The following is a 16006-nucleotide window of genomic DNA, read 5'->3' on the forward strand; positions in this document are numbered from 1 at the left end:
CGAGCGCGTCGTTTTTGGCACAAGCTGTGCATTAAGCAGGGTATTTTCAACGCATTTTAGCTTAAAAAGTGCTTTCAGAGTGTTTAAAGTCGAAAAGCGGTGTCACATGAAACACGAGACTCCGAATCAAATAGAAATTTAAGTTCAGACCAAAGCAGCCATCAGTTATCTAGCTTCACATCTCCATCCTGTCAAAAATGGCACTTAACTCCTCAGGGTCCCACAATATGATGCTAGAACGCCTCAACATAGACATCAGACTACAGAAGCACAACAACATCAGTCATTAGTTAGGAATAGGTACATGTTTTGATGTGGGCTAGCTAGCAGTTTAGCCTGTCAATAGTCCCATAGTGAGAAAAACAGCACATGGATGGAGACATGTGTCTGCTGCGCAGCAAAATAACTCACTCCCTCCCTCACTCAGTCTCCTCACTGAGCAACTTAGAGCTGCTACACAGCCGCGGAGTTATTTCTGATTCCTGCATTGATCATGACTGAGGCTAACGCTTTAGCTAAGGTCCCGCTTACCTCCCCGCTGCTGGAGCCGCTCGACTCCCCCAAAACATCCCGAAATTTCTGCAGGTTGCCGCCGATGGTAGCGGACACTTGCAGCGCAGCGTCGAAACCGGGCCCGAGCCCATTCGCGTTCGGATCAGTCCCCGAGCTGTTTCGAATGGAAGCATTGACTCGAATTCGGCCCGCTTTCCTCCCCGTGCCCGAGCTGCTGCTCCCTCCGGGCCGAGCAGGGAACCGCCACCGACAGCTGTGCGCCATTTTACACTCTGCCTGCCTGCCCTAGGATCAGGAGCTCAGTGTGGGCGTAGCCCCAATCGAGCGATCTCAACGCACGGCCGCTCTCGTCTAGCGGTCAGAATGGGTTATCCATGTTTCGGGGTGGTGGTACCGAGGACCCCGACAAGCTCAGAGATGTTTTTACGCAGGTTCGTCGGCGATACTCAAGGGAGGAAAAAAACCTGTACATCATGCACAGGAAGACTGCTTAGCAAAATTGAACTAGGAATTCAGTGCACTTTATATATATATATATATATATATATATATATATATATATATATATATATATATATTTGAGTCTTTAAGAACCTAATTATATTAAATAGTTAAGTTTTTAGCATTTGCTAATTTAATTTTTTTATGTAATGGCTTTTTTTCTCCAATATATTTTTAGTTTGAAGAAATTGCAATAAATTGCGTGTGTACTTTCTGCACCCCTACCGTCAACAAATGGAATTGCCAAAAAAGTGACTGTTTTCGAACAGGTTTCTTTGAACACGCCCCTATCTGCTAATGGTCAGGGAAACAGGAGTCCCAGAAAGTGTCATATGAACAAGGCACATGTCTGCCAGTTTTGTTTTTACCACCTCAATTTTTTTTTTTTTTTTACAATAGTGTTACCAATAGTGATTTCATGAAATCTAACAATAGCAAAGTTAGCTCGAATCATGTCAAACCATGCAAATTATTGTTCTACTTTGTACTTCTCAAAGTACTTTGATGTTTATGTTAACATCCACATTGTCATACCATTAGAATTTTATCAAAACAAATTGTTCTTTTAAACTCAAAAAGCAATTTAATGCTCCTTAGAACTCGTTCTCTTTGAAATACAAATATTTTGTAAGTTTAGTGTGTAATCCCACGTATCTGTAATCAGATGCACATTTAAAACTGGAATATAATCAAATTTCAGTCATTTACGGTTTTCATTACCATCATGCACCGTTTAATAAATTACATTTTCCCAGCTACTAAGAAGAGACTATAAATGATCCGCCACCTTCAGCATCCTTTACTCATACAGACATGACGTAATGACACTAAGAGCAATGGTGACAAACTCGTATATCCCACGGAAACCGACCCGAACCACTTAAATTAGAAAACATTATTACAAGCTTACCGTTGTGAATCGGTAAGGAGATAGTTTTAAAAACTGATTGGTTATTTACTTTGATTTTGGATAAATTTTTTTATTGATTTTGGATCATTTTTAACAACAACAAAAAAAGTAGTGTAGCTTTAACTATAAAAAAAATCAAACAATGAAATTTCTCATATCCAAGCACTTGCATCTCTCAACACACATATGTATAGTGAGTTCTAAAATACAAAAGTACAATAAATCCATGGAAGCTTTTGACTCAATATTTACAAAAACTAATGCTCTAAAAAGATTAAAAACATTTACACGTCACTGCTTTTCATTTTGGAATTTTTAATTACAATTCATAGATTTTTTTAATCCAATATTGTGCAATAAATCCATAAGCACATTTAATATACAATAAAAAAAATGTTGCCAACAAAAATAAAATTAACATCAGAAAGCATGCTGTTATTTGCGGCAGTTGGATTTTAGTTAGTTAGCAGAATCATTCATCTAAGACCATTGTAGAAAGTCTGGTTGTTCTATATTTAAGAGGGATATGTTAACATGTACATTATAAGACTACTGTCCATAATGTTATTGACACAAACAAATTTTATTTAACAAAAAAACAATAATAATTGTTCAATTGTGTTAAAAGAGACAAATGAGTGAGCAAATGCACAATTTAACAGACAGAAATATCACAACAGAGACTAAATCATTCAGTTTGCTTTGAGAATTCATGGGGTCAGGTTTATTGATTAGGTGAGGTCTTGCAAAGAATTTCAGACTTAAAACCAACTAACACCCACTGAAATAAACAATTCCGTGAAAATGCAGACATACCCTACACCAGGGATCTCCAACCCTGCTCCTGTAGAGCTACCGTCCTGCAGACTTCAGTTCCATCCCCGCTCCAACACACCTGTCTGTAATTATCAAGCAGCCCTGAACACCTTGATTAGCTGGTTCAGGTGTGTTTGAATGGGGTTGGAGCTGAAATCTGTAGGACGGTAGCTCTCCAGGAGCAGGGTTGGAGACCTCTGCTCTACATCACTTGACCGGTCCATCTAATGCAACTCTCTCACAACCAAAAGCAGTGAGTGGACAGTGTCTTATCAATGTCATCTTTTAAGACAAATGTCAGAAGCAAGGTCCATCCACCCAGAGCATGCAGTTTCAGTTGTTAACAAAAGAGACATGATGTCACTCTGCATGAGAGAAGGTCATACGGCTGACTCAGCAGTCAAACAAGTCATTATTCTGGACATACTGCACTGTTAAAAGACGCAATGGTTTCTTGTAAAGTGTATGGGGTATTTCCAAACATTTCAACACGAGCTCAATATTCTTAATGAGTCTCATAAATGCTTCTTGAGTTTCAAGCATAAAATGTTTGTAATGAACAAAAGCTTTTTGACAAATGGTAAAGCTACCGACCAGTCCACAAAGAATCCAACATGTTACTGCTGCGTTATGGAGCACAAATGCCTTTAAAATCAATTGGTACAACTATAAAAACTGAAACTCTGGACTATAATGCTGATGATGTTAGCAATATATTTTATGATAGTTTAATCTCCTTTGCAGCTGACATTGTTTGGCTTTGATATTGTAATCAATACTGCCACAACACCCTCCTTAATATCAAATGAGGCCACAACTCTTCATCCTTAATATCAAATGAGGTACACTGCTTATATTCTAACTTAAAGTTAACAAATAAGCAATGCATAGGAAATATTGCATGCATACGAGTCAGAGGTAGGGCAAATGCACTGAACAGGTAAGCAAACCTCATGTACGCTGTCATAAGCCCAAGTTTCATTTCCCACAGTGAACAACTTTGCAAGGCAAAATGTAACAGAAAAATGACTGGTTATTGAGTTCCTCAGACGTCTGAAGAGTTTGAAAGGACAGATAGCCGAATTTGCTAAAGTGATATGGCATTTAGAGATTTGCATTTGACCTTTGAGGAGCACATTAACACCATAAATGCAGATGTGCTTCTCCAAATATGGTTAAATGTTCTTGTTTCAAAGCGGTATGAGAGAGGCCAGAAACATCTGAATGGCTTCGTAAAAAAAATCACTCCTTGCTTCTTGAAGAAAGTAATAATGTTTATCAACCACTTCCCACCATCTGCTTGCTTCTCTTATTATCATCAACAAACCACATCATCATCTGCCTGACCTATCCATTCATTGGGCCTGATCTGGTCCATGGTGAGTGGACTGCGGTTGAAAGGGTCTGTCTGGTCACTAGAACAAAAAAGACAAGACCAACACTGTTATGAAGACTCTTACTTAATCTAGTAGTAGTAGCAGTGTTGTTATTGTTAACTTAAAGTATTAAAATAGTTTTTTGTAAAGCTGAAATAAAATAAAGTAAAATACGAACACTAGATGATATATATATATATATATATATATATATATATATATATATATATATATATAATATATTTATATAATATATATTTTTTTTTTTTTTTTTTTTTTTTTTTTTTTTTTAAGTTGCCTTGGCAGCTAAAATAAATTTAAGTTGAAGTACTAAAATTACTAAAAATGAAAAGGAAATTTAAGCCATATAGAATTATTAAAAAAACTAATAAAAATGGTAATTGTGCAAAACAAAATTACTAAAATAAAAATATAAAAGATAATTCAAAATGTTAATAAATAATATAATAGCATATAAATAATAACAAGTATCAATTATACTTTATATATGGCAGTCTTGTTTTAGTATCATATTTTCCGTTTTAAGTTTAGGTAAAGTTTTAGTAAGTTTGTTGTGTGATTTTGTCATTTTTAGTAGTTTTTAATATGTATTAGCACTGTCAAATGATTAATGATTTAGTGATTAATTGCATCCAAAATCAAATTTTTTGTTTAGAATATGTGTGTACAGTGTATATTTATTATGTATATATAAAAGCACACACATACAGTATATATTTTGAAAATATTTAAATGTATATATTTATATTAATATAATTTATATTATATATAAATATATTTAATATATAAACATTACATATTTTTCTTAAATATATACATGTGTTTGTATTTATATACATAATAAATATACACAGTACACACAGATATATGATGTGAACAAAAACTTTTATTTTGGATGCGATTAATTGCGATTAATCATTTGATAGCGCTAATATGTATATACAGTTTTTATAAGTTAACCAAGTAAAAATGACAAAACTAGCTGAAATAGTTTCAGTTAACATTCATTTAAAGTAATGAAAAGGTTTTTTTATTAGGTTTCATTTTAGTTTCAGATTTTGTTTAATATAATAACCCTGATACATGCTCACCTTAGTAAATGTCGTGCTATTGTTGAACGGTCCACTGGTGACGTTTGAAGAAGGCAGCAGCACCGGATCAAGCATCAAGGTAGACATGATGGGATCCAGAAATTCATCGGGAGCATCAGAGTAGGTCTCCTCCTCTTGCTGATGCCTGTCTGCAAGAGACTGAAAGAGACACAAAAAAAAAATAAACAAGGTTACCATAAACACTTGACTTCCTGAGAAAGGTGTGTATCTGAGATAAATACGCATAGTGATTAATTAACCTTAATTTTATCTGCTAACAGACTGAAAGATACAATCATGTCGCCAGGCTTGTTGATTTTCTTGAGTACACGGACAGTTTGGCAGAACAGAGTGGGTGAATATGACCTTCCATCTTTTGGGACAGTAGCACAGAAATTTTCTTCATCTCTGTGGCCAAAAAAGCATTCATAACAGTTAATATCATTCATAAATAAAAAATGACATTCTGAATAAATCTGAATATATGAACAAAGAGCCTACCCTAGGTTTAGGTAAATAGTACAGATGTCCGACACTAGCTGCTGGGGTTTGAAGTCAAATTCACTGAAATCTTTTACTTTCAAGGCGCCCATCTTGGGGCCTACCAAGTGTTGTAAAAAGTAGTTGAGCATGGAGATGATCCTCTCAGCAAGAAACGGGTGAACAAAAAGACATTTTATCTCTAGAGGGAAAAACGAAAGAAAATTGTAGTTTTAGTGACATTTTGTGTTCCCTAGTACAGTCAAAGCCAAGTGTTTCCCTCTATAATTATTCAAAACCCTTCTGTTCAGGTCTAAATTGGTCAGGTAGCTTATGACCAAAAAACTAAATAAATCTGTGATGTGTTAATATTTCACTGCATTTGGTTTCTTTCACGTTTCTTACCAGATGTGAGGAAAGCCAAGGTGCCAATGGTGTCATTTGACATGATGTTGTGGAAGCGACCCAGCTGTCCAAACATCTGCAGACTAGATTCTTTCTCTCTGCGGGCGTCAGGGGCCAGACTGTCCCACTCCCCCCGATCCCTCTCCAGCTGGAGGATTTTGATCTTACTTAAGTACTGGAAGGAACAGATGCACATGCGAGTGTCTCATCTTTAATTAGTCAATTAAATATTTCCTGATATCAAATATATATAGAGATTAATATGTTAGGGTAATCAACAACCAAGCTAAATTGAACAAACAAAATGTGTTACCACTATAAATAGTTGGGATTTACATACAGCAAAAGCAATCAGCCTTTGCAGACAAGTACCTGTATAGCCTCGTCGAGTAAGAAGACGGCATCATTCATGAGAAGATTGAGAAACCTCAGGAAGAGTGGTGGATTCATGGCTTCAAGATTTTCAGATGCATATTCAGCAAGGCGCTTTAAGGAAAATGTGTTTTTTTAATATTATTTTTATTTTGGTTTTGTGAAATTGCAAGCAAGGGATTAACAAAATTCCACAGCTACCTAAATATTATTTATAGTATTATAATATCTGTCTGGTTCTCACCTTAATGCTCTCCCTGTAACTCTCTTCTCCCCACATGTACTTCAGAATGGCATACATTGGCCTTCTGTAATTAAACTTCTGCTCAAACTGATGAGGATCACCTGAGAAACAGGCCATGGACAAAATCTTATAGAGGCTATTACAATCAAATTGACAATAGAAAAATAATGCAGAAACTGACCAGTGAATTCTATATCCACAAACACTGTAATGAGGGCTTCAGCAAGTTGGGGTGCATGCTGATATGTGCTGAACACCCTTTGGCGTTGGAACATGATAGGCTGGGCAGCGCTAGGTGACAGAGTCTCCATATGGGGCATCACAGCTTCTAGAACCTCTGCCAGCTTTGCCCGCAAATGAGGATTCTTCATTCTGTGAGTAAATAACCCAGAGTAAACAACAAGCCACATGGAATGCAAAACAAGTGTGAGAAACTCAGCATTACTCCGGTTCACACCTATCAACGTTGCCCATGAACACAGTGATGAAGGTCAGGACATGTTCCAAGCTTTCCGCGGAGGACTCCAACACCTCGTCAGAAAAGCGGCGGAGGAATATGAAGAAATCGCCCATGTTTTCAGCAAAGAACTCTGTTAAAAAGGCAAGAGATTTGTTTTTGTTTTTTTAAATTGCAGCCCACTGAGGTACACAAATAAAACAGGTAATTGCAGCGTTGCACAATTTATCGAATTTCTAATTGTGATTACAATTACGGATGCCACATTACATAATCATTCAAAGGTGCAATTACAAAAAAAGTCCACTTACATTATTCTGTGTGCTTAAGATGGTTTTTTTTTCTTTCTACAGTTCTATTTTTAATTTTTTTTTTTTCAATTGTTTTTAGTATAACATTATAATACCATGCATGCATATTCTTTTAATAAAGAAGAACCAAACCAATGTATAGTTGACATTTGAGGCTTAATGCTATAGATAAGAAGTAAATGTTTTTAAGCTGAGTTTTTTCACAGTGTGTATTTTCATATAAAAATGCATTTGCAATTTCAAAGGAATAATATTACCATTCTGATTTTTGTTGTAATCGTGCAGCCCTAGGTAACTGACTTATTTCACAATTCAGACTTTTTTCCTTGCAGTTCTAAGATTATATCTTACAATTAAATTTTTTTTCTCTTGAAATTCTGCTTTTTATCCTCTGAATTTTGAGTTGACATATCGCAATTCTGACTAGTCTCTCTGAATCTCGTAATTCTGTTTGTTTCTGCCACAGATTTCTTTTAAATGCAATTGCCACAATTCTGACTTTTTTCCTCACAATTCCAAGTTCCAAGTTAACATCTCACAATTTAGTATTGCAAGTAAAAAAGTCAGAATTGTTAGATACAAAGGAACACAAAACTTAGGGGGATACCTGGCACAAAGCAAAGCAGGCTGTTCTCTAGTGCAGGTAAGGGAAAGGTGAGTGGTATGTGTTCAGGACCCTGGTTGCCCAGGCTGAGCTGAACCAACAGGGCTGCACAGGAGGCTTGGAGGTTGAGGCAGTTTTGCAGCATGGCGGGCTGCGTGGTAGCAGCCTTGGTTGAGAGATAGACTGTCATAAGGCGTTCAAACTGTTCCCGTAGCTCTGCTGCTGCAGGGCCTCCACTTAGCTGTGTGTCCCGCCACGTTCCCTGCAGCCGGTGTAGAGACTGATTCATCTTCACCATCTGATCATGAAGTCTGACAAACAAATATCATTAAAGCATGTTTATTTTCTGCAAATCAGTATTTCCCACATAATGCTGTTTTAGAAGCTGGGTTCACCGCTACACCCCCATAACTGGTCCTAACTACATACAGTACATACAAAAAAACAAACAATAATATTATTTTTGTACATATTTTCCTGTTTTAAATATTTAATTTAACTCAGATGCTAATTCAGTAACTATTCTGACAAAGCCTTTACAGAGCTGAGACAGCAAATGTTTTGTCAGACTGATACAAACTGATAACTTCTGAGTTTTGTTTTTGCTTTTTTATTTTAAAGAAAAATAAAACATTTACTTTTATTCAGCAAGAATACAATAAATTGATGTTTAAATTCAGATGGTAAAGACATTTATATTGTTACAAAAGATTTCTTAAATAATTCTGAAAAATTGGTTAAAAAGAACTGCATTTATTCAAAATAAAAAAATTTATAATAATATATATTCTAATAATATATTTTCTTTACTATCACTTTTTATCAATTTAACACATCCTTGCTGAATAAATTATTGTTAAAAAAAGTATTGATTTTATTTAAAAAAAAAAAAAAAGAGAAAAAAATTACTGACCCCAAATTACTGACCAGTAGTGTATATTGTTATTACAAAATATTTATATTTTAAAAACATAGCTTCTTTTTTTTTTTTTTTACTTTTTATTCATCAAAGTATCCTAAAAAAAAGTATCACATGTTCTGAAAAAATATTAAGCAGCAGAACTGTTTCCAACTTTGATAATGAATCATCATATTAGAATGATTTCTAAAGGATCATGTGATAATGATCCTAAAAATTTAGCTTTGCATCACAGAAATAAATGATAATTTAAAGTATAATAAATTTAAAAACAATTATTTTAAATTGTAATAATATATCACAATATTACATTTTTTTTTCCAGTATTTTTGATCAAATACATGCAGGCTTGATGAGCAGAAGAAACTTCTTTCAAAAACATATGTATATACATACATATATATATATATATATATACACACACACATATATGTGTATGTATATACACACACACACTTAGATATGAGTCCCATGACGCTTTCATAATGAAGTATTACCTATGGAAGCCCAAGTACATGGTAAGCTGTGTAAAGATGAGATTTTCTGTGAGAAGGCTGTATGATTGGGCAAATTCAACTGTTTGTTGAGGGGGCACAGGTATCAGACATGTCTCCTTGTCCAGACCTGTAGAGGAAAGTATAATTTAGAGTCTAGATCATTATATCTGAAAATAAATTAAACAAAAGTGCTGGTAATGTTTGTTAAGGTAGAGCACAGGTTTTTCACCTCTTGCATGCACGTTTCTGTTACGCCGCTCTTCCTCACTCAGCTCCTTAAGAAAGCAGTACGTGGGGTTAAAGGTCAGGAGTTTGGGTGAGTAGGGCCGAGAAAATGGTTGGCAGAGCTTGAGCAGTGCAGCTCCCAGATTCAAGAAGAATGCATCTGAAGCATACATTTGTAAGAATATCTCGGGCATCTGGTTTGCCCAGATTTTGGCCCGCCCCATGTTGGCCTGCAGGCAGCCACCCAGCCACGAGAGCAGCAGGTGGCGTGTCTCGCTGGACTGCTGAAGCAAGTTTTTCAGGATTTGATACAGCTTGTCATGAAACTGCCCCATAAACTAGCACATGGGAAGACAAGAAATGAAAGGCGTTAGGTGGCTGGCTTCATGTCATCAAGCCTTAAAACCAAGCTTTTTTAAATTTTGTGCTCACCTGGTATATATTTGACTCCTGAACCTTCATTTCCTGTGGGCTGGAGCGGGAAGGATTGAGGAAAAAGCCATGGTTCTCAACCACACCAGGAGTTCTCAACAGACATGAAATATTCAGGATCGTTCCCAGAAGCGTTTTCTGATACTGAATCCCACTGTTAGGATCTTTAGGCTGAATATGCTCCATTAAAACCTAGGATCAGAACATTATAATCCAAAAATGTTTCAGATCTATGTGAAAGAAAACTGCATTGACATTAGCATTTCTAAGAACTGGATCCAAACCTTAGAAATATCCTTTTGCCGACTGAAGTACAGGAGGATTTCCAGGTAGGAATACAGCAGCAGCTGACAAAGGTCTAAGTCTTTGACCCGGCCTTGGAAAATATCAAACACTGGCACCATAACCTCCCCGAAGGTCCGCACCTCTTGGTCAGCCAACAGGCTAGCGATGACATCCTCCAAAAACTCCACAACTTCCTCAAACTCTGCAGAGATCACAACACAAACAAAGTCAAACACATGGAATCAGTCCAGGACCTTCAAACATATAACACTTACGGGCTCCTCTCACAGCCTCCAGCAACAGGTCCAGAAGCTGCTCATAAACATTCTGGCTGATGTAGATCTCTGGGGTCAGCAGAACAGTGCGGGCATTGGACACAGTCAGATTTTTGCACTGCACGGCATACGATAACAGCTTCTCCGGGACTTTAGTGATCTGTGTTGATTTGAAGCACATAGACACATTGCATTAGGCACAAACAATGCAATCAGTGCAATGAGCAGCCACATTTCATTCTTTTGGCACAACCAAACAGGCCGACAAAGTACAGAGTCTACAGAAAATACCTCCTCTTTAGCCCTCCGGTAGCAGGCATAAAGGTACGGTATGACACGTTTCTCCCCAGCATCACGATCCGCTGAGAGATTCACTGCACTGCAGGAGGTCATGTAAATCAGATGGTTTCCCGGCTCCTGCAAAAGCAGCCTGCTGAACAAAGCCTGGTGGAGCAAATAAGGAATATTATTCTTATTTAAAGTTCATAACATACATGTGTTCACGTCTTATCTGATATGGTATGCAAACCTGGAAAAGAATGACATATTATCTTGTTGTACCTGCTCTATAGTGTCCATGTTAAGCCAGTCCTGGCCATCAAGATCAGCGGCCATTTCCTCAAGGTATACACAGCATGGAGGGATGCCATTACCACCTCTTAGACTGGGGTCACCTGCAAAGATATCAACCAACATGGATAATTACAAGCACAATATTTTAATACAACAGTAAATGCATTCTTATGGCACATATTATGAATGAAACATATTCACTATTGTTCAAACGTTTGGGGTCGGTAAGATTTTTCTATATTTTTGAAAGTGTCTCATGCTCATTAGGCTGCACTTATTTGATTAAAAACCCAGTAAAAACAGTAATACTGTGAAATAATATTACAATTTCAAGTAACTGTTTACATTTTAATATATTTTAAAATGTAATTTATTTCCTGAAATGGCAAAGCTGAATTTTCAACATCATTACTCCAGGCTTCAGTGTCAAATGATCATTTAGAAATGTGGAGTGTGTTAAAAATGTAAAAGATTGGATGACCAATAATTTTCTCCTATTAAATTCAGATAAGACAGAGATATTACTTATTGGACCAGAAAACATTACACAGAATCTCATAGATTACAATTTGCAACTAGAACGGATGTACTGTTACTTCCTCTACTGTAAAAAATCTGGGTGTATATATTAGACAGTAACTTGTCTTTTGAAATCATATTTCCCATGTTACAAAAACAGCATTCTTCCATCTTAGAAACATTGCCAAGCTACGAAACATGTTACCTCTTTCTGATGCAGAAAAGCTACTTCATGCATTCATGACCTCTAGACTGGACTATTGTAATGCACTGCTAGGTGGTTGTCCTGCATCCTCAATAAACAAGCTACAGATAGTCCAAAATGCAGCGGCTAGAGTCCTTACCAGGTCAAGAAAATATGATCATATTACCCCAATACTACATTACCTGCACTGGCTACCTATTAAGTCCCGTATCAGTTACAAAATATTATTACTTACTTATAAGGCCCTTAATGGCTTAGCTCCTGCGTACCTAACTAGTCTTCTACCACGCTACAACCCATCACGCTCCCTAAGGTCACAAAAAACGCTGGACTTTTGATAGTACCTAGGATAGCAAAGTCCACTAAAGGAGGTAGCGCTTTTTCGCATTTGGCTCCCAAACTCTGGAATAGCCTTCCTGATAATGTTCGGGGCTCAGACACACTTTCTCTGTTTAAATCTAGATTAAAAACACACCTCTTTGGCCAAGCATTCAAATAATGCATCTCATAATTTGGGACTGCAGTTATATCTGATCAAATGTGCATTATTATTCTTTAGCTTGGGTTTTTAAACGAATTAATTGTACTTGGCTGGAACAGCAGCTACGCTAATTATGTCTCTATTTGTTTCTCTGCTTTGCCACGGAATTTACATCCCGTGGTAACTAGGATTTACACAAGCTCCAGTCTGGATCCAGAACACCTGAGAAGAGATGAGCCAACCCCTCAGAGGACCGTCAGATGATGCTAACCCAGAGACAACATACAGAACTACCACATTTTGCTATAAGTTTGATTGCATAATTGCTGTTAATAGTGTTAATCGTCTGTTTGTTTTACGTCTTTTTATTGATTTTTCTGAACATTTCTGCTATATGCACATGAAACTGACAGTCACCACTGATAAGCTACTACTAAATATTGTAGAAACTTAATTTTCTGTAAAGTTGCTTTGTAATGATTTGTATCGTAAAAAGCGCTATACAAATAAACTTGAATTGAATTGAATTGAAAATCATTCTAATATGCTGATTTGCTGCTCAAGAAACTTTATTATTATTATTGATGCTGAAAATAAAAAAATGAAAATTCTGACATTATTTACTAACCCCTAAAGTTAATACAAACCTATTTGACTTTTTCTTCATACAATGGAAGTCAATAGTAATAAAAACAGTTACTCTTTTGTATTCTACAGAAGAAAGAAATTCATACAGATTTAGAGCAACATGAGGCATAGTAAAGATTTTTCATTTTTGGGTGAACTTTTCCTTTATTCTTTTTATTGAAACCATGATACTTTTTTTTCAAGATTCCTTGATCAATCGAAGCTTAAAAAGCATTTACTTAAAATGGAAATTTTGTATGATTATAAATATCTTTACTGTCACTCTTGATCGCTTTAATGCGTTCTTGTTCGAATAATAGCATTTTCTTTCTTTCTGTCCCATAACCTTTTAAAAGTAGTGTAGAATTCAGGGCTATAGGGGTCTCAGATTAAACATTTTCAAACTGATGCAAACTGTGATAAAGATTTGAATGGCAGACAGACCAGTGGGATGGACAGTAGATCGATGTGGAGGATAAAGATAAAGACACAAATAAGAGCAATACAAATGACGTAATGGGCCAAACTGCAGTAGATGAGGTCATCTGCAGCACTGCCGGGAAACTGCATGTCATCGTGATATGATCACCTAAACTGAGATCATCACGACATTCGTCATCTACTATAAACATCTAACATTCCTTTCTTCCCAAACTGTCTAGAAATACATTTCAGCAAACGCATTAAACGGATCAATTATAGTAAGCATCTCAAAAAAGCTGTGGTTCTCAGCTGGTGGGTTATCATACCCAAAAATGTGTTACAAGTCTCTTCTGCTAGGGTCTCTGACAGCAGATAGCACAACTTAAAGGGTAAGTTTACTGACTTTTAACCAGCTTTGTGTCGTTACAACGTTGATAGCATAAGTAAAACAACATGATAGCATAAATAAACTCATGGATAATCTGATTGAGCCCGGTGCTTTTTCTGTTTATTTCTAGTCATGTAGCGCCGATTTAGAAAAAATAACATGTTTCTACTGCATAGACAGCCAGCTTTAATTAAAACAGTTCTCATAACTAGTAGGTGTTGAACACTCACTGTTGTCCAGAGTGATGAGGAAGATCCTCTGGATCATGTGGTTGACGTTGAGCTGCTCGCAGAGCTCCTGTCGTGAGCGGAAAGATCGCTGATCTCTGCACTGAGTCTATCCATTGTCTTCGAATGGCGGTCAGTGCTGTTGTCAGACACTGAGTTGTCTGACTCAGTGGCTCTCTCCTGAATCTACAGCTGCAGGGAAAAACAATTACTAAGTGCCATTAAATGAATGTTATCCTGCAAGTAGAGTGCTCCTTATTAAGAAGGCCTTACATTGTTGCTCAGCTTGATGCTGGCCGGATGCAAACTGTTTTGCGTCAGCGAGGGAACTGAAGAGCGCTGCGAAGGGGTTTTCGTTCGTGAGATGTTCTGATTGTTATGAGAACCTGGTCTGTCATTTCCCTGGAGCTCGTCCTCCATCAACAGGTGTTTCCCCAGCCTGTAGGAGAAAATGTGTGAATTAGTTCTAGTATCTAATCCAAGTCCCAAGACCAGCGGGGTCCCACCAATTAAACAACAAAAAAAACCATCATCAACAAATAAATTTTTCCTACAACACAATAAAAAAAAAACACACAACAAATAACAACAAGACTAACCACAAATAACGATTTATTTACTCTTCTCATGAGTCATACATCAACACGAATTGATTATTCCATCTGTGAGTCATATTCAAGCAACAGGAAAGCAGCAAACAGATCAGAAATGACCTCACAATGACCAACATGACTGCAAAATTGTCAAGTATGCTAACTTGCTAACGTTACACATACGTGTCATATTAATCGCAGACGTGAACTACCACAGACTACAACAGAGGGACACTAAGAAGTCTGAAAAGTTGTGTAATGAGTGTAAACCTAGATAAACGGGAGCTTTATAGCTGAATAAAAAGAGTCTGACAGATCTCCTTCCTAGCTGTCAGGTGTCTTAAGCTAGCTGAATAACTAGCAACATGCTTAGCAACTGACAGCGCGCTGGTAATGTTCCTAAAACACGGCAACTCAAGGCAACATAAATTAAACAATACATTAAATCGCAGAAGTACGTTGAAATATATCAACGTAGCTGCATGCCATACCAGGTTTTGCGTTGAAATATGGAAAATCCGACGTGGTTCAGTTCAACAGATCCAGACTATACGCCGCGCGTGACGTCATCATCAGTGGACGAGATATTGTTATTTTAATGATTCTTTTTTTTATTCCTTCTTTTCTGCAGTTCAAAGTTTTCCAGATATCAAGGCTGTGAGCAGCCAGGCGCAACAGACGACGAAACCGTAGCGCTGGAATGGCTTTAGAAGTTTTTAACAAAGATGATACTTTGCAAATGCGCAGGAAGCTGATTGGTAAGTTGAATCAAATATTACACGTCGCGCTATTATAAGGCCTTGTTTTTGATTTGATAAATGCACATTTTTTTTCACATTTAATTCCGATTAAATACTCTATCTGTTGTATTTTTCAGACAGCCCTGCAGACTCTTTTTCGTCCATGATCCCGTGAAAATAATGAGAGCAATGGGTCAATATTTATGAAATGGCATGCAGTACTTAGATTGCATTAGTGATGTTCAACATGGTAAGGACATTTTGACATGCATGCTGCTGCCTAATTTAACAATTTCACATTACTATTACATAAGAGTGTCATAAGTGTCATTAAATCTTACATATTTAAATTAGGGGCATTAGTTTATCGCGTTAATTTAATTAATTTGTTTTGGAAAAATAACGCGATTAAAATATTTATCACAGTAAACGCACCTGCAGGCCTGTACATCATCTTACATTTCATACAGGGACGACTGTTGACAAACATGATGCA

The 16006-nt window shown here is 36.7% G+C and overlaps 2 protein-coding genes across 4 annotated transcripts in view; both read right to left on the reverse strand.

The window, feature by feature from the left end:
* LOC109103205 (histone-lysine N-methyltransferase 2A-like) overlaps nucleotides 1-906 on the reverse strand; it is a 30977-nt gene extending 30071 nt beyond the window's left edge. For 2 of the 3 annotated variants that reach the window (XM_042771159.1, XM_042771158.1), the window contains exon 1: nucleotides 532-906. In XM_042771159.1, the coding sequence (XP_042627093.1) occupies nucleotides 532-777 (246 nt within the window). In that variant the 5' untranslated portion in view covers nucleotides 778-906. The remainder of the gene's footprint in view (nucleotides 1-531) is intronic. The other variant, XM_042771157.1, reaches the window with a different exon arrangement.
* Nucleotides 907-4058: 3152 nt separating this feature from the next.
* Nucleotides 4059-14363, reverse strand: LOC109103207 (ubiquitin conjugation factor E4 A-like; the record flags this gene model as incomplete). Its single annotated transcript, XM_042771696.1, is given in 20 exon segments — nucleotides 4059-4155; nucleotides 5229-5263; nucleotides 5265-5387; nucleotides 5489-5636; nucleotides 5730-5910; nucleotides 6114-6288; nucleotides 6486-6599; nucleotides 6730-6830; nucleotides 6911-7101; nucleotides 7187-7319; nucleotides 8105-8412; nucleotides 9518-9644; nucleotides 9747-10080; nucleotides 10175-10366; nucleotides 10459-10661; nucleotides 10735-10894; nucleotides 11026-11178; nucleotides 11296-11408; nucleotides 14181-14268; nucleotides 14271-14363. Coding segments are annotated over 20 exon segments (3069 nt in total), but the record flags the coding sequence as incomplete, so codon positions are not given.
* Nucleotides 14364-16006: the final 1643 nt, after the last annotated feature.

The sequence above is a fragment of the Cyprinus carpio genome, chromosome A15, assembly GCF_018340385.1.
Source record: "Cyprinus carpio isolate SPL01 chromosome A15, ASM1834038v1, whole genome shotgun sequence".
In the NCBI taxonomy this organism is placed as follows: Eukaryota; Metazoa; Chordata; class Actinopteri; order Cypriniformes; family Cyprinidae; genus Cyprinus; species Cyprinus carpio.